This window comes from Antedon mediterranea, chromosome 1, assembly GCF_964355755.1.
Source record: "Antedon mediterranea chromosome 1, ecAntMedi1.1, whole genome shotgun sequence".
Lineage (NCBI taxonomy): Eukaryota > Metazoa > Echinodermata > Crinoidea > Comatulida > Antedonidae > Antedon > Antedon mediterranea.
The window spans coordinates 30,994,541-31,016,749 of record NC_092670.1 but is presented as its reverse complement, the minus strand read 5'-3'; the positions used below and the strand labels follow the sequence as shown (position 1 = coordinate 31,016,749).

General features: G+C 33.8%; 1 protein-coding gene and 1 pseudogene across 1 annotated transcript; both read right to left on the bottom strand.

Annotated features, from left to right (window-relative positions):
- Window positions 1-370: 370 nt before the first annotated feature.
- LOC140044003 (elongator complex protein 2-like) lies at window positions 371-19,950 on the bottom strand. Its single transcript, XM_072088489.1, has 17 exons — window positions 19,810-19,950; window positions 16,693-16,866; window positions 16,076-16,325; window positions 15,753-15,884; window positions 14,819-14,962; window positions 13,988-14,083; window positions 11,398-11,498; window positions 11,047-11,175; window positions 10,268-10,420; window positions 7,452-7,553; window positions 7,257-7,346; window positions 6,698-6,857; window positions 5,314-5,444; window positions 2,993-3,304; window positions 2,084-2,220; window positions 1,856-1,954; window positions 371-1,446 (listed from the first exon to the last, which is right to left on the bottom strand). The coding sequence occupies exons 1-17, from the start codon at window positions 19,948-19,950 to the stop codon at window positions 1,281-1,283; spliced, it is 2,517 nt and encodes an 838-aa protein (XP_071944590.1). The 3' UTR covers window positions 371-1,280.
- On the bottom strand, window positions 4,534-4,651 carry LOC140063703 (5S ribosomal RNA; annotated as a pseudogene).
- Window positions 19,951-22,209: the final 2,259 nt, after the last annotated feature.

Here is a 22,209-nt window from a genome sequence, read left to right as displayed (position 1 = left end):
TACCAGTTTACAAATAGCATAATCATGATTGATAAGATAACAAAACCGTAATCATTATGCAATTAGAATTACGGATTCACTGCTTATAACGGTATCAAGCACAATGTAAAATATTAACTAAGGTCGTGCACCAACTGTTATTAACACAGTGTTATAGGTGCATGGCTTTAACATAAACAACAAGTTGTCATATACTCCGCCCCACCCCCTCCCAATAATGTATAATTCACATTTATCAATTTTGTTCTCAAATTGACATCAAATATATATCAATTTTAAATTATTTTTTACACAGATACATTATGCCTACTAGACAAATTAAGAATTAAGAATGATACAAACAAATTAACAAATGTGGATGAACAATATATAAATATGTAACACTATAATAAACATGTACAAAACAAAATACAGTGTATAAGCCGCCCGGTGAAATAGGCGTACTGATAGGATATAGGGACATTTGTGACAATGAGAACATAACTATGAATATTGGATTGGAAACAAACATTTCAGATTCAATATTCACTGAGTTGTCCCGTTATTCTCTACGTAATGTTATTATATGGACAGCAAGTCTGAAATAAAGGTTAATACAATTGATTTGCTAGCAAAGGTACCGGTTCAGCTCAGTTTTAAATTCAGTTTCTTCCCTGTACAATCCCGGTCATGTTGGTTCCATGTATATGGATGCGTGTAGTAACCAGTAGCAACAGACAAACGTAAAAATGCTCCTCTAAATATTAATTAGCAGGGAGCAAAGTCTATATTTCTTATTAAAAAAAACATACATTAGGTGCACTTCAATTATAATAAGCGCAGCAACTTTATTTGTGCGATATATCATAGGCAACAGACAGTTGACTCTCCAAATACCAAATACTGGATAACTCTCTGAAGACTGGAACTCTCCCAAAACTTTCTTTTTATTTAAAAACTCTTTCCAAATTTCTAGAAGATATATTAGGCCAGCCTAAGTGTGTATTGAATTGTGAGTGTTGACAGTATTACAAAGTGTCATTTGTACAATTAAACATTTCTATACCAGATTAACTGTGTGTGTGTGTACAGTATTAAACATTTTCGACATCAGATTACCTCTGTGAAAAGACTATAATTGTTTTGGGGAAAATATCATGAATTTTCCGAGTGTCAAAGGTCCTTCTGTATCAATAGCGACATACAGTAGATGGTCATGCGAATAGTAGATTGTGTGGTTGAACGTGCCAATACATGTTTAATAAGTATTTTCAAGATCATACAATAATAATATATTGACATCATAATACATCAAGATTAACATCAAATATTTTCACAGAACAGTCCCTACTACAGCTAGCAAGTTGAAGCCAGTTCTTTCCTCCATCCTCCTTTAGAACCTTGTGTCCAGCTCGTCCTACCTTAGGTCTCCATCGTAAGCGTTTGACAGTAAGTGAATGGCACAAGCTGCAAAAGTAATTAATTAGTAATGTTAACAAAAATTTTAAAAAGTGAATGAAATGTAATATTTTAAAAAGAGCAATAAAGATGGATGTGTGGTGTTAGGTTTAAAGAAAGAGTGAACAGGCAATCTCATTTAATGAAACCAGGGTACATTGTGGAATTGTTACGAGGGGTAGCTTTGGAATGACGAATGAGAGATAGTATAACATAGGAAGTGGTGGTTAGTATTAAATGACTATTATTGGCAAACAAATTAACTTGAAAGTGGTATTGATGAGTGCATAAAATTGTGGGAAAACGATATAAAACAGCGCATTCAGAGCCTGCTTTATATACGTTTTACAAAAGGATTATACAATAATACTGTATTAAAAAAATTGTGTAGTATGGTTAATGACATTTATTACATTACCTTTGGTTGAAATCCAAGCAAAGTGTCCATTCCATTGTTTTCGGATGCCATTTGTACAGTTTTATTAATCCCAATTCAGTTCCAATACTTAATATATAACTGAATTAATAATAAAAAGAAAATTAGTAATATTAGAACTACTAGAATCATCATTAGTAATTATCAATCAATAATTATTTTATTTCAGAATTGATCAACTATTTACATAGCAAGAAATAGCTAGAATACCTTCCATCTTGAACAAAGACAGGGGCAAATGCAACGGCAGTGGCTGAATCCTTGATATCAAGAGGTACAGAACATGCTTTATAGTCACCAAGGCAACTTTCAGTTGTTGGAGGAGAGCCTTTTCCCCAGACTATTACCTTTAAAAAATACAATATAAAATAAATTTAACACATAAATTTTCCTAATTTTCCTCCTCCTAAGCATGGCCTCACTATCACCTCTTATCATTTTCATACAAGCATCATGTTTAAACTTAATTAGAGAATTTTTATGTTGAAATAATTTAAAATATACTATGTTTTTTTACAGTGTACTGTAGTGATTACACTCGATACTTGTACATGGACAATAAACCTGTAGTCTTGTGTTATCTGCAGAAAACTCCATCTCACATGGGCTACTGTACAGCATCTTCTGACACCATAGAACAGCCTCTTTTTCAGAAGTGTTATGTCAACGCTTTTTTTCAAGCCAACTCAATGGTTGAATGGTTAGTAATTTAGCTTTCCAATTGGTAGGGTTTAAACACCATAACATGTTTTTTAGTTAAAGTTTATTTTAGGGTAAAGTTTGATCCTATAACACAGGGTGTGTGGCGCAGTGTGTTGGACGTTAGTCAACTGATCATGGGTTCAAATCTAACGCTTGTCACATTGCTTGTATGGGCAAGACACTTTACTTACGTTTGGCTTTCTCCACTGAGGTGTTCAAATGGGTACCTGGTTAGGTAAATCCACAACTTTGCGCTGGTTACTAACTGCATTGTGTGAGTATGTTTCCATACATGTTTGATCCAATTAACTGGGTTAATAATATTATGTACAGATCTTTCACAACTAACGATACTATTATTAATAATATTCAAATACAATAACACATGACCTTAATAAATAAAAATTCATTTCATACCTTCTTATCTCTTGAAGCAGTAACAAAATATAGATCATCATGTGACCAGGAACACGCCCAGATGATACGCCCATGTATCATTGTCTTTTTATCTGTACATGCAATCCTACTGTACAATGGGCCATCTTGTGGAGAATCTTGGTTACGCTTAAACAGTGACCAGGTTCTGTCACGTGATACAGATAGCAAGAGGTTGCCATCATGAGAGAAAGCAAGCTGTGTAATGGTCAATGAATGTGAGTAGAGTTGACACTGTTTCTTCCATGTAGAGGTATCCCATAATATGATAGCAGCATGTTCAGGTCTTGTAGCCTGAATTAGTAAATGCATGGAGAAAATACAAATTCAGATCTATACTTCATAAACAAAACATCTTTATTAAATGATGGTTATAAACATGCATACATATTTCGGGAAGCAATCCCGTCTTCAGTGGGAAGTTATATTACATGGTGCATTAATTTTTAGTTGCGTGGAAGCGACTCTATAGTTCACTATGTCGGTCGGTCTGTCGGTGTGTCGGTCCGGTATCACTATGCGTTTTATCGCTTTGTGACCTTATCTTGATATCAGTTTAATCTAGCTAAGTCAATTTTTCACAGTATATTCATTATGGCCAGGAATCGATGTGGTTATGTTTTCACGGTGCGCAATAAAAAATTACGCGGTCTACGCACGATTTAACAAAATCACGTTTGTAATCATATCTTCACAACCATGAATCACAATAAAATAAAATTTGGTACTCATAAATTTCAGGGCATAAATCATCATATGGCAATACAATTACGTGCGTAGCGCATGTAACGCATGCGTACGCGCGCTTAAAATTTTCCAAATTTATTTTCGATGAAATAAGAGTACGTTTCAGGCAATTTTAAGCGTTTACAAAATTGCCATGAGTGCGCTGATTTTTGCATGCGCACTGCGCGTTAAATGTTATTGCGCACTCTTTTTGCCCGATTTCTGTTTTCTTGACTTACTTTTCAACTCGAAATTACGTTATACGAGCACATCAAAAGTGACAGGCTACGCACGTGTAAATTTAAAAAATATAACTGTTTTTAAACATTTCAACATTTTTAAACATGTTCAGTAATTTTGGTCAGTTGGTAGGTTTGTCGGTCGGTCGGTAAACACTAAGCACGCGACTGCAGCCATCTATATGGCCTTGTTACACATTATAAACATTTGCACCCGTATTTAAATTAAGTTATTCATAAATGAATATTATATTTATTTAACGTTGCACTATAGTGTATTAAGCTGCTATGAAAATTAATTAAAAAGGGATTCATGCTCATAATTTTTTTTATTTTATTTTATTTAATCGAAACCAACAGCGATAATTACCGCCACTAACAGGTTTGATACAAACAAAGCCAGGACTGTTTAAAGCACCTTGATTGGTCCTAACATTGATCAAGGGCTTCTCTCGTCCAGTGCCCACCTTGACCAGAGGTCTGAGGCAGATACTAGATGCAGGGGCTGCCATAAGAGTCAGCAGTGCTGATTTCAAATGCCTAATGGGACCCCAGCTCCGTATACAGCACCTGTTATTCCCAGATGGTCTCCCATCCAAGCTCTAACCAGGCCCAACGTCGCTTAACTTCGGTGATCTGACGAAAACCGGTGTTTCAACGTGGTAAAGCCGTATATAAACATAAATACTTAAATGTATGAGTATTTATTTAATCCCAATTCCTGATCTATTTATACATGTGTTGGGCCCAAAAGCCCAGTCTGGACATATTAGGTCGGCAGATTAGATGCATATTGCTAGCTACTATTGCTACTTCAAAATTGGGGTTGTAAATATTTTGCTTATCTCACTTTGTTTTTTTTTCTTTTTCTGTCTCAAAATGTCATTTTTTGTTAATGTAATTGTAATGCGTCCGTATATGTTTTATGTTTATGCTTAGGACTACAAAGACAAGCCACTTGTATCTATGTATCTTAACCCATAAACTATGTATCTACGTATCTTTATTATCAATGTAATTATTGTATTAAATATTACATCTTTGCTTATTAGCTGGTAGTACTGTACTTCCATTGCCACCTCAACTTTTCTAGAGGACTTTTGGCCATAATCTGCCCAGCTATAGTATACAAGCTACCTGATTATCAGTTTAAAATAGTTTAATATAGTTAATACTTCTTAAACTACATGTATAGACTTAGAAACAACATCATAAATCTCCCCTTTTTCAACTACTTATAAATGTATCTTCCTATGTAATTCCCTGAACTACATTGTGCCATAATAGGCCTGGGATTAGTTTTAAACCAGCCATTGTCATGATGCTAAAATATCTTACCTTGCAGGCAGAAGCCACCAATGTGCCTGCTGGATGGCTGGCTAGACAGAATATTTCAAATCCATGTCCATACAGCTTTTGTGTTTCAGGCCAGAGGCTATTTTGCAGTAGATGTTCCTCAGTTGGAGGTTCTGGAAATGAAGAAATATATTTTCAAGTCTAAAAATATCAGAATTCAATTCAAACATTTTTATTGCAAAAAAAACCATAAATTAATATTATCATAATATAATATTTTGCCAGTATCATAGGAATATTTGGCAATTCAACATCTAATTTGTATCACAAGTGCCTCTACTATTGTAAGGTTAGGTTAAAGGTAGACTTGCCCCAAGTCTGTATTGGTTTTTTTTAATTTATTTGTTTTTATTTCAACCGCAATTTTTGTCTGAAAATACAGACTTGTGAAACACGTATAGAAATCGATTTGCAGACCGCAAACATTCGATAAGATTGACGTAGGTTATCATAGCGTATTTGGCTATAAACTATATGGGGCGGGCGGTATGTAAATATGGATTTCAAAATCAACTAATGATCATTAATTTTGTTTCAAAATGAAAAAGATCGAGTACGTACAGTGCTGAATGTACGATCGAGACTGTTGAAATATAAAATCGTGTTGCCAAGTTGTTTGGTTTATTAATTGTTTAGTCCTTGGCCTAGGCCTCCTTCGTAGGTCCTACTCAACTCGCATGGGTGAACCCTCGCACGTATGACCTGCCAAATAAAACGGGCCGGGTGGGAATTAAATCAAAGTATCTCCGCGTAATAAATGATCCATTCAATGTTTGATTTGCGGAGAAGCTAGCCTATCATATCAAGACGAGTTTTCATGTTCTTGGGAAAAATCCGATCAAATGTTTATCAGACTATACTAGGCATATAAAATCATTTCTAGCCTTCAGAAACTTTCATCAATGTACCCAAGTACACATTGTCTGAACGTAACATAGCGCATGCGCATCATCTTAGTTGTTGAGTCCTTTGAAATTCTTAAATATGAATATTAAAACGGTGTACGAGTGAGTAGCCAATCGCATGCAGCTGAAACTAGTCAACCGGATAATCGTATGCACCAAGAATTCTTGGTGTCAAACCACGTGACTTGTGCATGTTTCCCCAGACGGAGTATCCAAAATCAAGTAGTATACGTATGAAACGCCATATGTGCCAAAATATTTATCTTTTTACTAATATTAAGACAAAACTCCGTCTGGAACCCAGACTAGGTTAAAGGTTAATGTAGGCCTTGATATGATAATAAATGATCTGAGGAGATATATGTTACGTTTTACAGTATTACAATATATTCCTATGATACTGGAGAAAACTAGATAAATGGTGATAAACAAGAAAAAAATCATATAATAAATTAACTCACTGTTTAAGTTGACAGATGAGAAGTATATCTCTGTATACAGCTCACTGGGATGGTTAATTTCTCTGTCTGGTTCTGGTGCCGTGGATTCAACTTTGTATACAGCCTTGTTAGAAAGACCAAGAGCAGGAACGCTTGCACCCATTGGAGCATTTGTAGCAGACTATAAAAGAAAACAAGATTAAAGGCTAAAAAGGAACATGCCTATTTTACACTCATTGTAAATGGATATAACCAAATTTAAAATGTCATTATATTTAGGCTTCTTAGTATCAAATCTACTGGTTTTAGACTGTTCATAGGATGATATGAAAAGGAATTCATTTTTGCCAGTGGCTATTCGACTCTTAAATTCTTGAACCTTGACTCTTGTTTTTTTTTACTGTGTATTGTGATATTTTGTATATTTTGTAAGATCATTTTAATCCAGACCTTTTTATTTGAATTGCCCCGTGTGGGATGATTAAAGAATTTTGAATTGAATTGAAAGGTATATGCTTTGAAACTATCGGAGTTCAACATATTATGTTTACATACTGTATTATATTTATAAAAAATTTACCTTTTCCAATTCATCTGCTGAAAGCTCAATCTTTGATAAATGTAAGAAATTCTTTAGAAAATTCAATGGTGCATCAAATACACGAACAACCTTAACAAATTAGAAACAAAGTTACATTTTTCAAAAGCTATGCATTACGTAGCAGACCTCCGTTTATCAATCGCAGGAGTTTCCTGACAATGTAGCTTGACTTACTTTCTCATCAGCACCCGATACAAATCTATTGCCAGAAACCATTGATAAACACTGCATATCGTAGCCATGTACTTGAGGGCGTGCTAACTCATGCCAACTGATCTGTGATAAGAAGACAAATGCAAGTGAAAAGACTGTAAATAGTATATTTTCAGATGTTAGATATGGCTGTACATGGCGTTATGGTAGGTATGTACAGTATATGTATATGGAACGCCATTACTACCTTCAGCTCTTTTACCATTTCGGCCGTCTCAACAAATATGACCCTTGACATCGGGTCAAATAAGAAAATGTGACTGCTGCATGGAGCCAACTTGCTCAAACTTGCACAAGGGGTGCAGGTCAAGTCGGCCCCAAACCGTCTCGGCCAAAGTCAAGTCGGCCCCACGTCAAGTCGGCCCCAAGTCAACTCGGCCTCAAGTCAACTCGGCCTCAAGTCAACTCGGCCTCACGTCAACTCGGCCAAAAACTAATCGGTCAACTCGGCCACAATAAAGTATGGAACGCAAAAAGTGCTTAATATTATTACGATTCTTACTATCCACGTTTTAAAAAAAATGAAGAAATAAAAAATATAATATCATATAAAAAAATGAACTCATTGCCGATATGAATAGAAGTACCCGCGTGTTACAAAAAACACGTGCAGGTACCGTATTTTAGGAAATCGAAGACGGAGGCCTACGTTCCACCATTTGGCCATAGAAAAAATGATCGTACATCGTTTTTGTGCATGATTTGCGTTTAAAAAAAAGGGGAATCCCCCGGTCAGCGAAAACACGTAGCAGTTGTAGATATCGAAAAAGCTGGCAAACGCACAGGGAGGCTCAGCTACGAAATTTTATTAAACGTAAATAAAGGAAAGTTGGTGAAATCATTCCTATTTTTTTGCTAAATATTTTGTCTAAATAATAATATTCATTAAAAGTCAGAATTATTCATAGTTAAAAAATTGTGAAGAAATATTATTTTATCAATCCCCTTCATTTGCACTTTTTGCGTTCCATACTTTAATGGGCCGAGTTGACCGATTATTTTTTGGCCGAGTTGACGTGAGGCCGAGTTGGCTTGAGGCCGAGTTGACTTGCGGCCGAGTTGACTTGAGGCCGACTTGACTTGGGGCCGACTTGACTTTGGCCGAGACGGTTTAGGGCCGACTTGGATCGAAACCTGCACAAGTACATGCAACACATCAAGTCCTAAGGAGGTTGTTTCCACCCCACCACCACAGGCAATAGGTGAACAATTGTTCAACCAATCAAAACTTTTTTTTTATATTCTATAATTTATACACTAGGCCTATTCCTGTTAGTCTAGTTTAGGCCTATACCGCGTATTTTTCACCTATTGGAAACGACCTGCCTCAGACTCAATGTGCCACGTATGTACTTGGGCCGGAATCAAAAGGTAGGGGGTATCACCTGGTAAGAATTTATGATATAAATATGTCAAGTACATGTTATTTAGATGTAAGGCCCATTTTACACTAGGACGATAACGATTGACGATAAATAGAAAAGCATGCATTTCTCTTACATTAAACAAAAGATATTAGAAAGGTTTTCGTTCTAGAACTATAGGATAATCATTTATGCTGTCTTTGATAAAAATAATATTTTTTAAAACCCAACCAAATGTTGTCCTGATTATAAAAACTATAAAATCGTTGTATTGTCACGATATTATTGTGTATAAAATTTAGATTTCTTGTTTTATAATGAAAAGTACATGCTTATCTATTTATCGTCGATTGTTATCGTCCAAGTGTAAATGGGCCATTAGATATATATATTTTTCTTTCCAGAAACAAGTTAAAATCAGTTCAAATATTGTTAAACCTTTCATTCGTCGCAACGTGTCAACAAAACATCACTTATCACAGAGGGCGCTCATGAGTTTCGGAAAAAATATAAGATATTTTGACAATTTTTTATATTATTTAAAAAAAATGTAATAAATTAAATATCACAATAACATTAAATATTATGTTAGCATGTACTTGATAACATTTTATCTCATTAAACCCTACCGGGTGAAAATTAGCATGACCCCTCTAAACTACATAAATTAATAAATACACTACATTGTGTATCTAGCTTGTTTATTTAAAAATGTTTATCTTCAAAATCTAAAAGATATGTTTCATGTATTGCATGACTAATACTTTAATAGTCAATCAATTTTGTGTAACAATGTAACTGAAAAAATAAACATGGGCAATCTACACAGACGAGCGGTAATGGTAACCGGTAATAGTAACCAGAAAACAAATATATAGAGTCTATGTTATTTCTTATGACTATTTACACAAAACACTGGAGCGGCCGGTTGGTTCAGATCAGGATGGATACAGATTTTTTGTGGGACAAGTTAAATTGCGGTATTTTACTTACCGATACTGCTCATGTGTGTAAATTGGCCTTAATATATGTAGAGTGGCAATTAATAAATAAACCAAATGTTAATCAGTGTAAACTCTTATTTGTATTGTATCAGATTTTAAATCTCTTATTTGTATTTATTGGATAGTATTTTTTCTCTTTTATTGGGAAATTATTTCTTGGAAAAAAAAAATCCATATTTTTATAAAACATCAATAATACAGTAGAACACGGTTTAATATAAACGGTAAAATATATAAAAATAATAAAATAAACGATACATTATCTTATACATAAATTATAATTTTATATAGTAAATTTTTACTTTATCTTTATATTTTATTCTCTTCATCTTTTATGGGATATATTTAATTTTCTATATTTATCTAACCTTACGTATACTGTGACATACATAATATAAAAACAACTTACTGAATTATCTTGTACCCATGGTGCATGTAATCTAGTAGTCTGGTCTGAACCAACACTCAGTAAAAAGTTTCCATTCTGAGGATCCCAATCAAGACCTTCAACTGACCCAAAGTGACCACTAACAACCACACCCGGGGACCATTTATTATCACACTATTGGAAAAAAAAGTATTCATTTTTATTATCTATATTAATGCTATTATTCACATAATTTGTTGTATCTCCTCCGAAACCACTGAATGATATGTGCTCACATGTGGCACACCGATGTTTCTATACACGATAGGCTATATCACTTTTCTGCATTTTAAGAATAAACACTAAAAAAAGTAAAAAATAACCGTTTCACGAGTCGTTACGTCACGTATCAACTATGCAACCTCCTTTATTGTGTACCGCCATGGCCGGATCTACAAATACCATGCCAGGCCGTCAAATTAAAAGTGTTTAGTCTCGGCAGCCTGCCAACCGTATCCACTAATCGCGTTGTTGAAGTTTTAATTAATTACACCTATCCTTTGAACAGAATGACAGTAACAAATCAACCACACAAATAAAGCAAAAATATCATAAATCATTTTTAAAAAAATGTAAATGAATAAAAATAAACACAAAAAAAAAACCAATATAAACGGTTTGATTGATATATTGTTGAACAAAAAAATATCATCACCACAAATACAGAAAACAATTAACAAGTGTTTAGGTATTGTTTCCACAGCAACGTCCACTTTTTTATTCTATCATGTCACTCAACCATCCATCACTGGTTTACTTACATCTATACCTTCCTTGTGCCAAAGATGGAATGCTCCTTGGAATCCATGCCCTAGTATTGCATCACCACTAGGACTAAACTGACATCCATACAGGCCTAGAGTATTCCCTCCAACCTCACCAACACGTACCTGTAGACAAACCAGTGTACAACAACATATGACAAAAGATTTTCATCCAAAACAGCAAATACGGTTGCCCATTAAACAGTGTCCTGTTGTTAGATTGCCTTGATTTAACCAGGCAGTTGTAATTACAACTTCATGATTTAACCAAAAGGCAACAGCTCCTTTAACAAGAATATACAGTATAATTTTAAGTAATTTAATAAAACAATTATTTATAATCCTTACACTGTCCATCCAAATTCCTGAATCGGTATCAAGCTTCCAGATGATCATTGTTTTGTCCATCGATGCAGACACTAAATGCATAGGTTGGTGGTGCACTCCATCTTTATAAGTAGATTGAAAGAAATAAATATATGAATGAAAAGCATGAGTCTATTATAGCAGCATAATTTTAATTTGAGGGGTCTTCTGAATAAATATTTTATTGTCACGATGTACGGTAAATGTATTACATAATTATATTATTAAAACGATAAGTAAAACAGCCAGAAATGTAAGCAGAGCTTTCGGGCAACACTAGCCTTTCATCAGTGCAAGTGAAGGAATTTGGATAACGTCATTGTATAAGAGCTGGCAAGGGGTGTCACGAAAGCTCAGACCACGAAAGCTCAGACCCCCTAAGACCTAAGATCACGAAAGCTAAGACCCAACACCTAAGATTACAAATACTAAGATATACTACAGCTTAAAAACAATACTTGTTTATCCATACATAATTTTAAACACAGTAGGTTTCATTTATTACCATAAATATAATTTAATACTACCGCAAAACATAGATAAAATCACATTATTTTCGCCCGTTGAGTAAATGTATATTTTTTCTTTACAACAAACAAACTTGACGGGTTGTTTGTTGGTATATATTTACTCCATTGTGTTGGTTCAGAGGATGTTTTTCTTACGCACCTGCCTTTCTTGTATTTTGACTCCAAATTTGTTGACTAACTTTATTCTGAACACCACACATTAAAATTAGGACTTATAAGTACTTTCAGAAGGAGAAACACATAATAACAAATAAATAAATCCTTTAAATTGATGATTTTACAGATGTGTTTCTTTGTATACTGTAATGTAACTCCTCGAGCTCCCCAGGCCATGCTCAATGTTTTTGTTTCTATGGAGCGCCAAAAGAGCAACAATAATAGTACAAGTATAAAAACAGAAAGAAAACGAAACAAAAAAACTTATCATGATTTTTAAATTAAAATTTATTTGCCAGTATTTATTTCTTCGTACTTGCATGATTATACTATTATCATTACAATTTTAATTTTACATTGTTCCATCCACACTGTAGATGGACTCCACAGAGTTTTCAGCCCTCTATATAATTTTTGCTCTTTTGACGTTCCATAGAAACAAAAACATTGAACATGGCCCATGGGGTAGGCCTACTGTACTGTAGGCTAGTCATTTTGTGTGCCAGAAAAACGTCTGTAAAATCATCAATTTAAAAATGTATTTGTTACTTTTTATGTGATTCTTTTTCATGAAAGTGCCAATTCTAAGGTGTGGTATTCAGAATAAATGTTAGGAGTTAAAATACAAGGCAGGTGCGAAAGATAAATATTTGTAATCTTAGGTGTTGGGTCTTAGCTTTCGTGATCTTAGGTCTTAGGGGGTCTGAGCTTTCGTGGTCTGAGCTTTCGTGACACCCAGCTGGCAAGTGCTGGCTGGGTGGACAGGAATAAAAGAAATACAACAAAGGAGGCAGGGTGGATTCTGAATAAGAGTAGAAAACAAAGAAGGTAGCTTGGTAGAGAGATAAACAATTTTGGAATGAAACTAAAAAACAGCTTAAATGGTGATTAATATTGAAACTTACATTTTGGTAGTCAATGGAATAATCTTACCAATCTGGGAGTATGTTCCTAATGTTAAGTCCAAAAGGTTACGGTGGTTTTAAGTTGTAATTCCCAGTGGTTTTCTTTGCGAGTTTTGTCGCTCCATTTGACATCGTGGTCTATTGCAATAACTCTGAAATTTGCAATCGAGTAACCAGCTGAATTAAAATGTTCGGCTACAGGTTGATCAAGCTTTAATGTTTTGATAGCTGATCTGTGTTTTGTCATTCTTATACGGAGAGTGTTTTTTGTTTCTCCGACATACTGTTTGCCACAAATATTACAGTATATGAGATAAATGACGTTTTTGGTTAGAAAATTAATTGATTGTTTTATCCGAAAAATGCGGCCAGTTTGGTTACTCTTAAATTTTTCAGTAGAATCAACCAATGAACAAGTTTTGCAAGATTTGCTGCAAAGGTGACATGAGAGTTAATTTCACTCTTAAATTTGGATCTGACTAATAAAGTATATCACAAAGGTTGGGAGGTCTACGAAATGCAATAATGGGTGGTTCCGGAAAAACAGTCCTGAGACGTTTTGTGGACTGTAGAATGGGCATATGTTTCTCAATAATAGCCCGTAATGGAGGCAACCTAGGGTGATAGGTTGTTACCAATGGCACTCTGGTCAAATTTTTTGGCTGACATGGTTTGTACGTCAATGTTTGACATCAAGGAATATCTTTTTTTTTTTATAGCAGTTTCGATGTATATATAATTATATTATTAGAAATATATCCTGATTGAAGAAAACATTTTAATATGTGCTGGTCAATATGGATTTTTCGGTTTGCGATGACTGACAACTAAAGTATGTAAGTAATCAACTGTGATATTGGGACGTGTTTTCCACCTTAACACAGATGATGATAATTTCTAAGTCCAGACAAACTTACAACACATTGATTGACCTGACCTAGGAAAAGTCGTCGGTCTTCAAATTTAAAGCTCCCTAATTACCTTGAAATTCCGCAGACCTCCAGTGAATATCATACACCCAGTTTTCATGGCCTACCAGCACAGATTCCAATGACACCATGAACTCTTTGGTCTTGTCTAAAAAACAAATGTTAAAAACACCTATATCAAATACATTATTGCATGGCGAAATCAATGTTTGTGGGACACCATGTATATTAGTTCTGAAAAGAATTATTGAGTTTCTTGACATTTCTTTTGTTTATGAGAAACAATTCTCTTGTATAGCTAGTTTCAATCCCTCCCACTGTAAACCGTGCTATTGTTTTAGCTTTTACACCAATCTCACACAATTTCATTTATATTTCAAGTTTTCTGGATTTCCCGCATTCAATCCTGAGGAAAAAGTATATTGATCGAAATGTTGAGAAACTCAACAGCTAATATACATGGTGTACCACAAACTTGATATCAGAAAACTACCATAACGCTAAAAAGTTTTGAGAAAATATGATTGATTTATATGATCATCGATGACTCGCCATCCTACATTGATGAGCTTATCACACCATATTGTTCTCCTATGCAAAATAAACATAATGTTTCAAAACTGGCCATTGTTTTTATGGCAACAGATCATGTATGATAGATAGATGTCTTTTCCACTTGAGTTCCTGTGAATTCTGTTCCGGCAAGCTCTCATATGGGAGTGGTGTAAATGGTTCCTCTGGTTCTTCTTTATTTTTGATTATCTTAAGATATTTATTCGATCGTTTTTGTAAAGCACAAATTTGAATTAGGCGCTGTATAAGACTACCATTATTATCATTATTATTAACACACTTATCTGCAATTTGTATTTTAAATATATACCTTGACAAGTAACAGAGAATCTGTTTCCCTGTATTTTAATATCTTGATTCTGGTTTTGTAAAGTGTCATCTTTTTCAGGCGATATTCTCCACAGACGAATAAAACAATCTTGCCCACAGCTAGCCAACAATAAATCACCTTCATCTGAAAAGTATTTTGAAATTTGACAGTATGCAGCTATCAAGTCTAACATATCAGCATAGCCAATGGTGATCTGGGGACTATAATAAGGAATTTTAGATTTTTATGTCGACTATGTCGACTGCTACCCTATTACGTAATTTTTTAAATATGCTCATACGCTAGGCGACTGGTACGTCAACTGGCAAATTTGAGTGCTTGCTCAGTGGCATTTTGATGATTCTCTGTGACATGAATACTGGCCGTATGACATCATAACACTGCAAATGTTTACCAAAACCATGGCTGAGAATCTCGCGATGATTTTCTGAGAATGTAGTAAAGTGATTTTCAGTCAAATTATATTTGCAAACTGTGAATTACTGATTTGTATTAGTTATTTTAAATAAAGCTTTTAATAATACAGGTAATTCCCTGGGTCTTATTGCTAGGATGGCAGCCTTTGTTCTGAAAATTAAGGATCTTGGCTAGGCGTAAGCTACACACTTAGCCTGGCCTATGCCTGTGTACTTCCACCGGCCCAGTGCGGTGGAATAGCACCACGGATGAGCGCTACTTTAGAGATTACAAGGTCATTAAGTCATACGTTCACTGGCACGTCAACGAAAATGTCCACTTAAATCTAAAAGTTCTTAAATCTGTATATATATATCTGTCTATATCTGACCCATGTGGACTTGACCGTCGTGTGCAAAGTCACTCAATCTAAAAGTCCCTAGTAGTAAGTACTACTATATTCAGGATAACCAACTTCAGATGCTTTCCTAGGATACAAGTTAGTAATACAACCTACCTGTAGTAACCACTTGCACAGCTCTTACCCAGTCTTCATGTCCTCGCATTGTATTTACTAAAACAAATTGTGCATTATTCTCAACATACAACAGTATGTTACAGTCATCATCACCAACTGCTAGGATTGGAGCTGTAAACAAATTTAGAGAAAAATGTGTGACAAAATTAAATTGGTATGATCATATAGCTGGCAACACAAAGGCTAACAGTGTAACAACTACAAGATATACCCTTAATTTGGTGTCTTCTTATTGGGGATGTGCCAATGAATATAGGTGTTTCAAAAGAGGGTTCTTTTCATATAATATAACTGAATCTTACTGTTTGTATTTGGTAATACACTCCAAGCTAAACATAAAGCAAAGCCTTTATGCCGCGATATAGTCTGTAGAAGTTTAAATTCATTTCCATCGTGTTCCCTTTCCCATATTTTGATGGTCGAATCAGTTGATGCTGATGCGATCAAAGTTCTAAGGGTAGACGATGGGGCCTGCTCATCTGAAGGTAGATAAATGGCGTCAACTATGGTCACTATCCCATCATGGCCTTCTAATGTTGATATAACATTATACTGTGAAAGTAAATCATCAAAATTATTATTATTAAGTAGTAACAAGTAATTTGATTGTTTTTATTACTATTTGAAGTTAAAGAAAACAGCCGTATTCACCAATCACACAGATATTTTCTAAGAATAGGCCTACTAAAATAATTTTTTAAACTTTACTTTAAGAGATTTATTTGTATTATTTTAAGGGTGTTGTGTGTGAATGGTTAGTAATGATGAATTTGAACAATATTTTTAATAAGAGAGGAGGTGATAGGGATAAAATAAAGATAAATAATAATAGAACACCTGACATTAATTTAATTCGATATTCATATTTAGCTTTTGTTTCAAAACTTATTCTGGTACTATTTTAATTAATTTATAATACCTGGTTTGCCTTTTCTTTCCAAACTTTTACAGTTTTGTCTGAAGAAGCCGATACCAACTCATTCACACAGTCTGTCTGTCTGACCTGTGGTATTTGTTGTACCCATTTTACAGAGTTTACTCTATCAGTGTGATCGTGTAAAACTGATGTTACTTTCCCTGTTGTAAATTTTGACTGCAATTAAAGTAATTATTAAAAAATAAAGCAAGTAAAGTATAGTAAATTTTTAATAAATTTTACCAAAAAAAATGGTCTTACTGTACTATACACTGGCCGATACATCACAAACGGCTAGAGGGCAAAAAGGGTTAGGCCAACTGGCAGCGGTTTACGATGAAATCGGTCGCGTCTGAAATCGGTCGCGTTTGAAATCGGTCGCGATAAAATCAACTTCCGGTATTTTGTATGGCGCGCCGCTAGAGCTATACTTTTGATGATATCGGTCGCGTTTGAAATCGGTCGCGCTATTTTGTATGGATCGAGCGGGATGCATGCTAGAGCGGGATATACATGTTTCGTTTATATTGATTTAATTGATATTTTTTAGGAACTAGATTATTTATGTCGATATTTTTTACTTGGTTAATAAATATTTATTATCAATCATTAAATTATTTTTTTTGTGTATTTCACAGGTCTCGGAGAATGGCCATTTCTAAAACATGTTTAAATATTATATTAGGCATAATGTTATATTAGGCATATAATAATTTACCTCTATTTATATGTAATGTAATTAATATATTATTATATAGAGAATATACGTCTGTCGTGTCTTTTATTATGCAAACAATTACGTAAAAGAGAACAATTTATTTAAAAACAATAATTTTTACAATATAGCCCGTAAAGCCAGCGTATCCATTTTTATACTTATGCATACTGTGGCAGATTATATCATATCCATGTCGTTAACAACATACTAATACTATTCGATCACCTTATTTTTATTTCTATTTTATTTCTATCCGTTATGTAGGATAATATTAAGTGTATAATGATTATAGGTCTTTTGTTATTTAAACTTTGACCCTTGGCTTGTGTTATTTAATTAGTTGTTTTTTTAAATTTTATTCATTGAACTTGATAATGACTCCATGATGGAGTCGAAACATTGTTCTTTTTTTAAGCGTTATTTTTCTATTATGTATTTATAATGATTATTGTTAAGGCAAATCATGTGTATATTTTTATTTCTAATGTTTCAAATAGTTTTTAGTAAAATGATCATTATATGCGGATGGTTAAAAGGCGAGTTACTGAAATAAACCCCCGAATAAGCCATATTGTGGAGATGCGCCTTCTATGATCGTGCAGCTGTTTCCCCTAACAATACGTTATTTTGCTGACGGGGTTTCCCCTTTTTAAAAAACACGCACTTGTTAGTGTTAAATCATGGACAAAATACGTACGATCGTTGTCCATGGCGAGGTAAAGATGACGTCTATTACTAATAACCATACGTTTGAAACGTCTATAGGCATATAGGCCTCCTGCATGTGTTTTTGTGAAACGATCCAATGAGCTATAGATGCTCGACGCGATTATGAGATCATGTTCATTCATTCATTCCTTCTTCATTTAGCCTTTAAAATCGAAATACATTTAAAACATAGGTAACAAAATCAAGACACGTGGAAATCTAAGGAGGCAAGGATAAGCAAAAGCAATTAAAGTCGCTGTAGCTCACAGGCTTGCTTATCCATAATCATTCCGAATAAAGCACTGTTTCTATAATTTGACAGTATGATTTATATATAATTTACGTATATACGTCGGCGATAGGCCTACTATAGATTTTAATTTGAATATCTTTTATTTCTTCATTTATAATAATCATTTAATGTAAATAATTAAGTAAGTGCAACTCAGTGTCTCGCATTCATACGCCGTTCGTAAATCTAAATGTTTAAATATCAGTGCAGATCTTTGAAAATCGTGTCCACCTTTATTATCCATACATTATTATTCTCACATCTATCATTGTACATCATAGTCCTACTGTAGATGGCCGGTAGATTGATTTATAACGGCATATTATCTATATATTTTATTAATATCCTAAAACCATACGTAATTGTTTGCATAATAAAAGACACGACAGACGTATATTCTCTATATAATATATTAATTACAGTACATATAAATAGAGAAATTATTATATGCCTAATATAACATTATGCCTAATATAATATTTAAACGAACGTGTCTAGAAATGGCCATTTTGAAAAGACACAGTCCTTCTCCGAGACCTGTGAAATACAAAAAACAAAATTTATTTAAAGATTGATAATAAATACTTATTAACCAAGTAAAAAATATCCACATAAATAATCTAGTTCCTAAAAAATATCAATTAAATCTATATAAACGAAAAATGTATATCCCTCGCTCTAGAGCATGCATCCCACTCGATCCATACAAAATAGCGCGAACGCGACCGATTTCAAATGCGACCGATATCATCAAAAGTATAGCTCTAGCGGCGCGCCATACAAAATACCGAAAGTTGATTTTATCGCGACCGATTTCAAACGCGACCGATTTCAAGCGCGACCGATTTCATCTGAGCTTTACTTTTGGTAAATTTAGAGTTAGACAAATTAGTAAATAAACAGAAATACGAACACCAAATCAGGCAGTGTTTAATAGTAATAGTAGGTTTCGTGTGGTACCAGGAGGTAACATGTGTTAATGTTATAATGACCCCACTAGCCAACAATTTTTTTAATTTTTACCAATTAGGCCTAGGCTAGGGCCTAGTAGTCCATGATGGCCTACAACTACATACAGGCTACTGCATGCTGTGCAGTCAGTGAAACAGTGATCCTGCTTGTTACTGTTAAATTCTGGGTTTTTACATTTCTAATGTAAAAATTTAATTATACAAAGTATTCAATTGAGTTCAATACTAAACTTTACTTTACAACCTCTTGGAAACGGCGTTAACTATAGGACGGTTGTAGGAGGCATCATGGTTTACATTCCTCAGAATCCAGGCAATAATTACACCACCACGTACGTAATCAATGAATGATAAATCGACAAAGAAACATGTTTTAATGGGCCTACAAACTAGCCTAGGTTAACAATATGTCGTAGATTATGATGACTTACACCTGGGTCATACAGAATAATATTTATATTCGAACCATAAGCTACAACATTTTGACGGCCCCAATTCACACAATGCGGCACACGATTACATCCAGCAGCCACATAACATGTTTCAACACATTTGGCAATGGAGGCTGCCATTTTGTTTAATCTCACATAGGACTATTGGGGGCAGCAGATATAATATGGAACCACGGTCACTCTAGAAAAATATATTTTTTTGGTTATCTGCACTTTTGGCGGATAACCCTTGTTATTGTCACGATCTTTTTTTTTATATTCTTCTTTCTTTCCCAGTATTTTGTGTCACGTGTATCTCTAATTCTCTGATCAACATTACATCGTAAAACTTGATTGACCTCTAACTGTAGAAGTGCAGGAAACTTCGTTTTATGATTTTAGAGAGTCACGCAGCGTAAATTACGCGCAATTTTATGAATTTCAATGATTGATCATAGATTAAAAACCAGAAGTCATTTTATATTGACACTTGGTGAAAATTTAAGTCATATCAAGAGCAAACTTTCTATGGATTAAAAATGGCATGTTTCATAGAAAGTTACGCACGCACGCGCATTTAAAATTTCTAATTTCTATTAATGCAAATTTTGAATCTATTATAGCTCTTCAGGATCGAAAGTGACCCCAAATTTTGTTAACGTATTAAAGTATGTGCATGTTGCGTTTTCGTGGATAACCCGAAATCGTCAAAGTGACGAGTTCAAATCTAGTTTGATTTTGCTGTTGTTAAATATGCCATTTTAATGTCACATAATAGTTATTCGCTTTGACCAAAAACTGGATCGAAAAAATATATATTTTCCTGAAAAAATTGTAATTTAAAGCAAAAAAAAACCTAAATTGTTTGTCAGCGATGGTTTTTAGTTAAAATTTACAGTTTATTTTGTCTTTTTATAAGGAAAAACTTATTTTTATTGAGTTTTTTCTATACAGAATTGAATAACTTTAAAACTGCAAAATGGCCTATTCAAAATTTGATTTTTTTAATCTCTACTTTTCATGGGGGTCATACATCTTTAAGCCTACCCTTTACAATTGGAGTGTACGTTGAATAATAGGGAACCTTATAATAATAGGGTTAAAAGATAAGTGTCCACTAAACTGTAGGAGTGTCCCTTGCTGCTGAATAGGAGTGTCCCCGAAAAAAGGGCGTTTTTTAAAGAAGGAGGTTTTTGTCGTTGTTGAGGTTTAAATTAATCTCCCAAATCCAACGTAAACATGGTTAAAAGATACTTCAGTAGGCTGGGTCAATCAAAGCGGGTGTTTAAAACAAAATAAGATTTGAACAAATTGGCTGAACCAAACTCAACGTTCAAATGTGTGGAAAACATTGCATCTGGAGTGTAGGTGCAGAAGAAATACTCAATCAGCTTAATAATTTACCTGGTAGAAAAATGTAAACTAGATAAGAAGTGTATTATAAGAAATTTGCATTTTTTCAAAACTATTAAACTTCTCACACATTCATTACTAGTGTTATAGTATAGGCCTAGTAGGAAATCGAAAATGGTCTAATAATATCATATAATATATGGCATCAGTCTGTTTCTGTAGTGTTTACCAACAAAGCAATACAAAAGTCTGTGTTTTACAATAACAATTGAGAAAAATGTTCTTCTACAAAACACCATAATAAATATTTCACTTAACTCAATACATATTTAAGTATTTTTATTAACTTAGCAGATTTATTTCTCTTAATTTTAAGGTTAAGTGTTTCCCTTAGCCTAAGTGTGAATGGTTAATATACAGCTACAGGTGTTATTTCTGCTATTCAAAATATCTTTCTCTTTGTTTTATAAGAAGGCGTAATTAATAATACTGTACTATAATAAGAGTAGCATTTTGTGTCAATTGTGCGTCAAGCGTGTGTGTCAAGTGTGTGTGAGATGTATACCTTGTGTTTTTTAGTATAACCGATTTGTAATTAAGTGTTATTTGATTTGTTTGTTATCAGTTTAAAAAAGATTGATCATCAACTTCTCGTGCTTACTTCTTCTTAATAAATAAACCTAATGATAAAGAATTTAAAGATGCTATGTCAAATGCTTAGGCCCATCCTTGTAATCATAGATTTGTCAATTCATAGATTTATATTTGATAGATAATAATATCTATAAGAATAACGAAAGAGTAATGATGATGTGTAAATCAAATTAGAACAATCCTTTCCAATATTAATCATTAAATATTGATTCTGCCATGTAAAAGTATGAAAATACATTCTTCATTTTTTTGCAGCTACAGAGATTTCAACAACATAGTCGATCACAACAGCTAGACACCGAAAAGTAACTTAAAATACAAACATTGTAAATATTATTATTTCAATGTATAGCCTAATAATTATACAGTATATTTGTGATGAAATAAATTAAA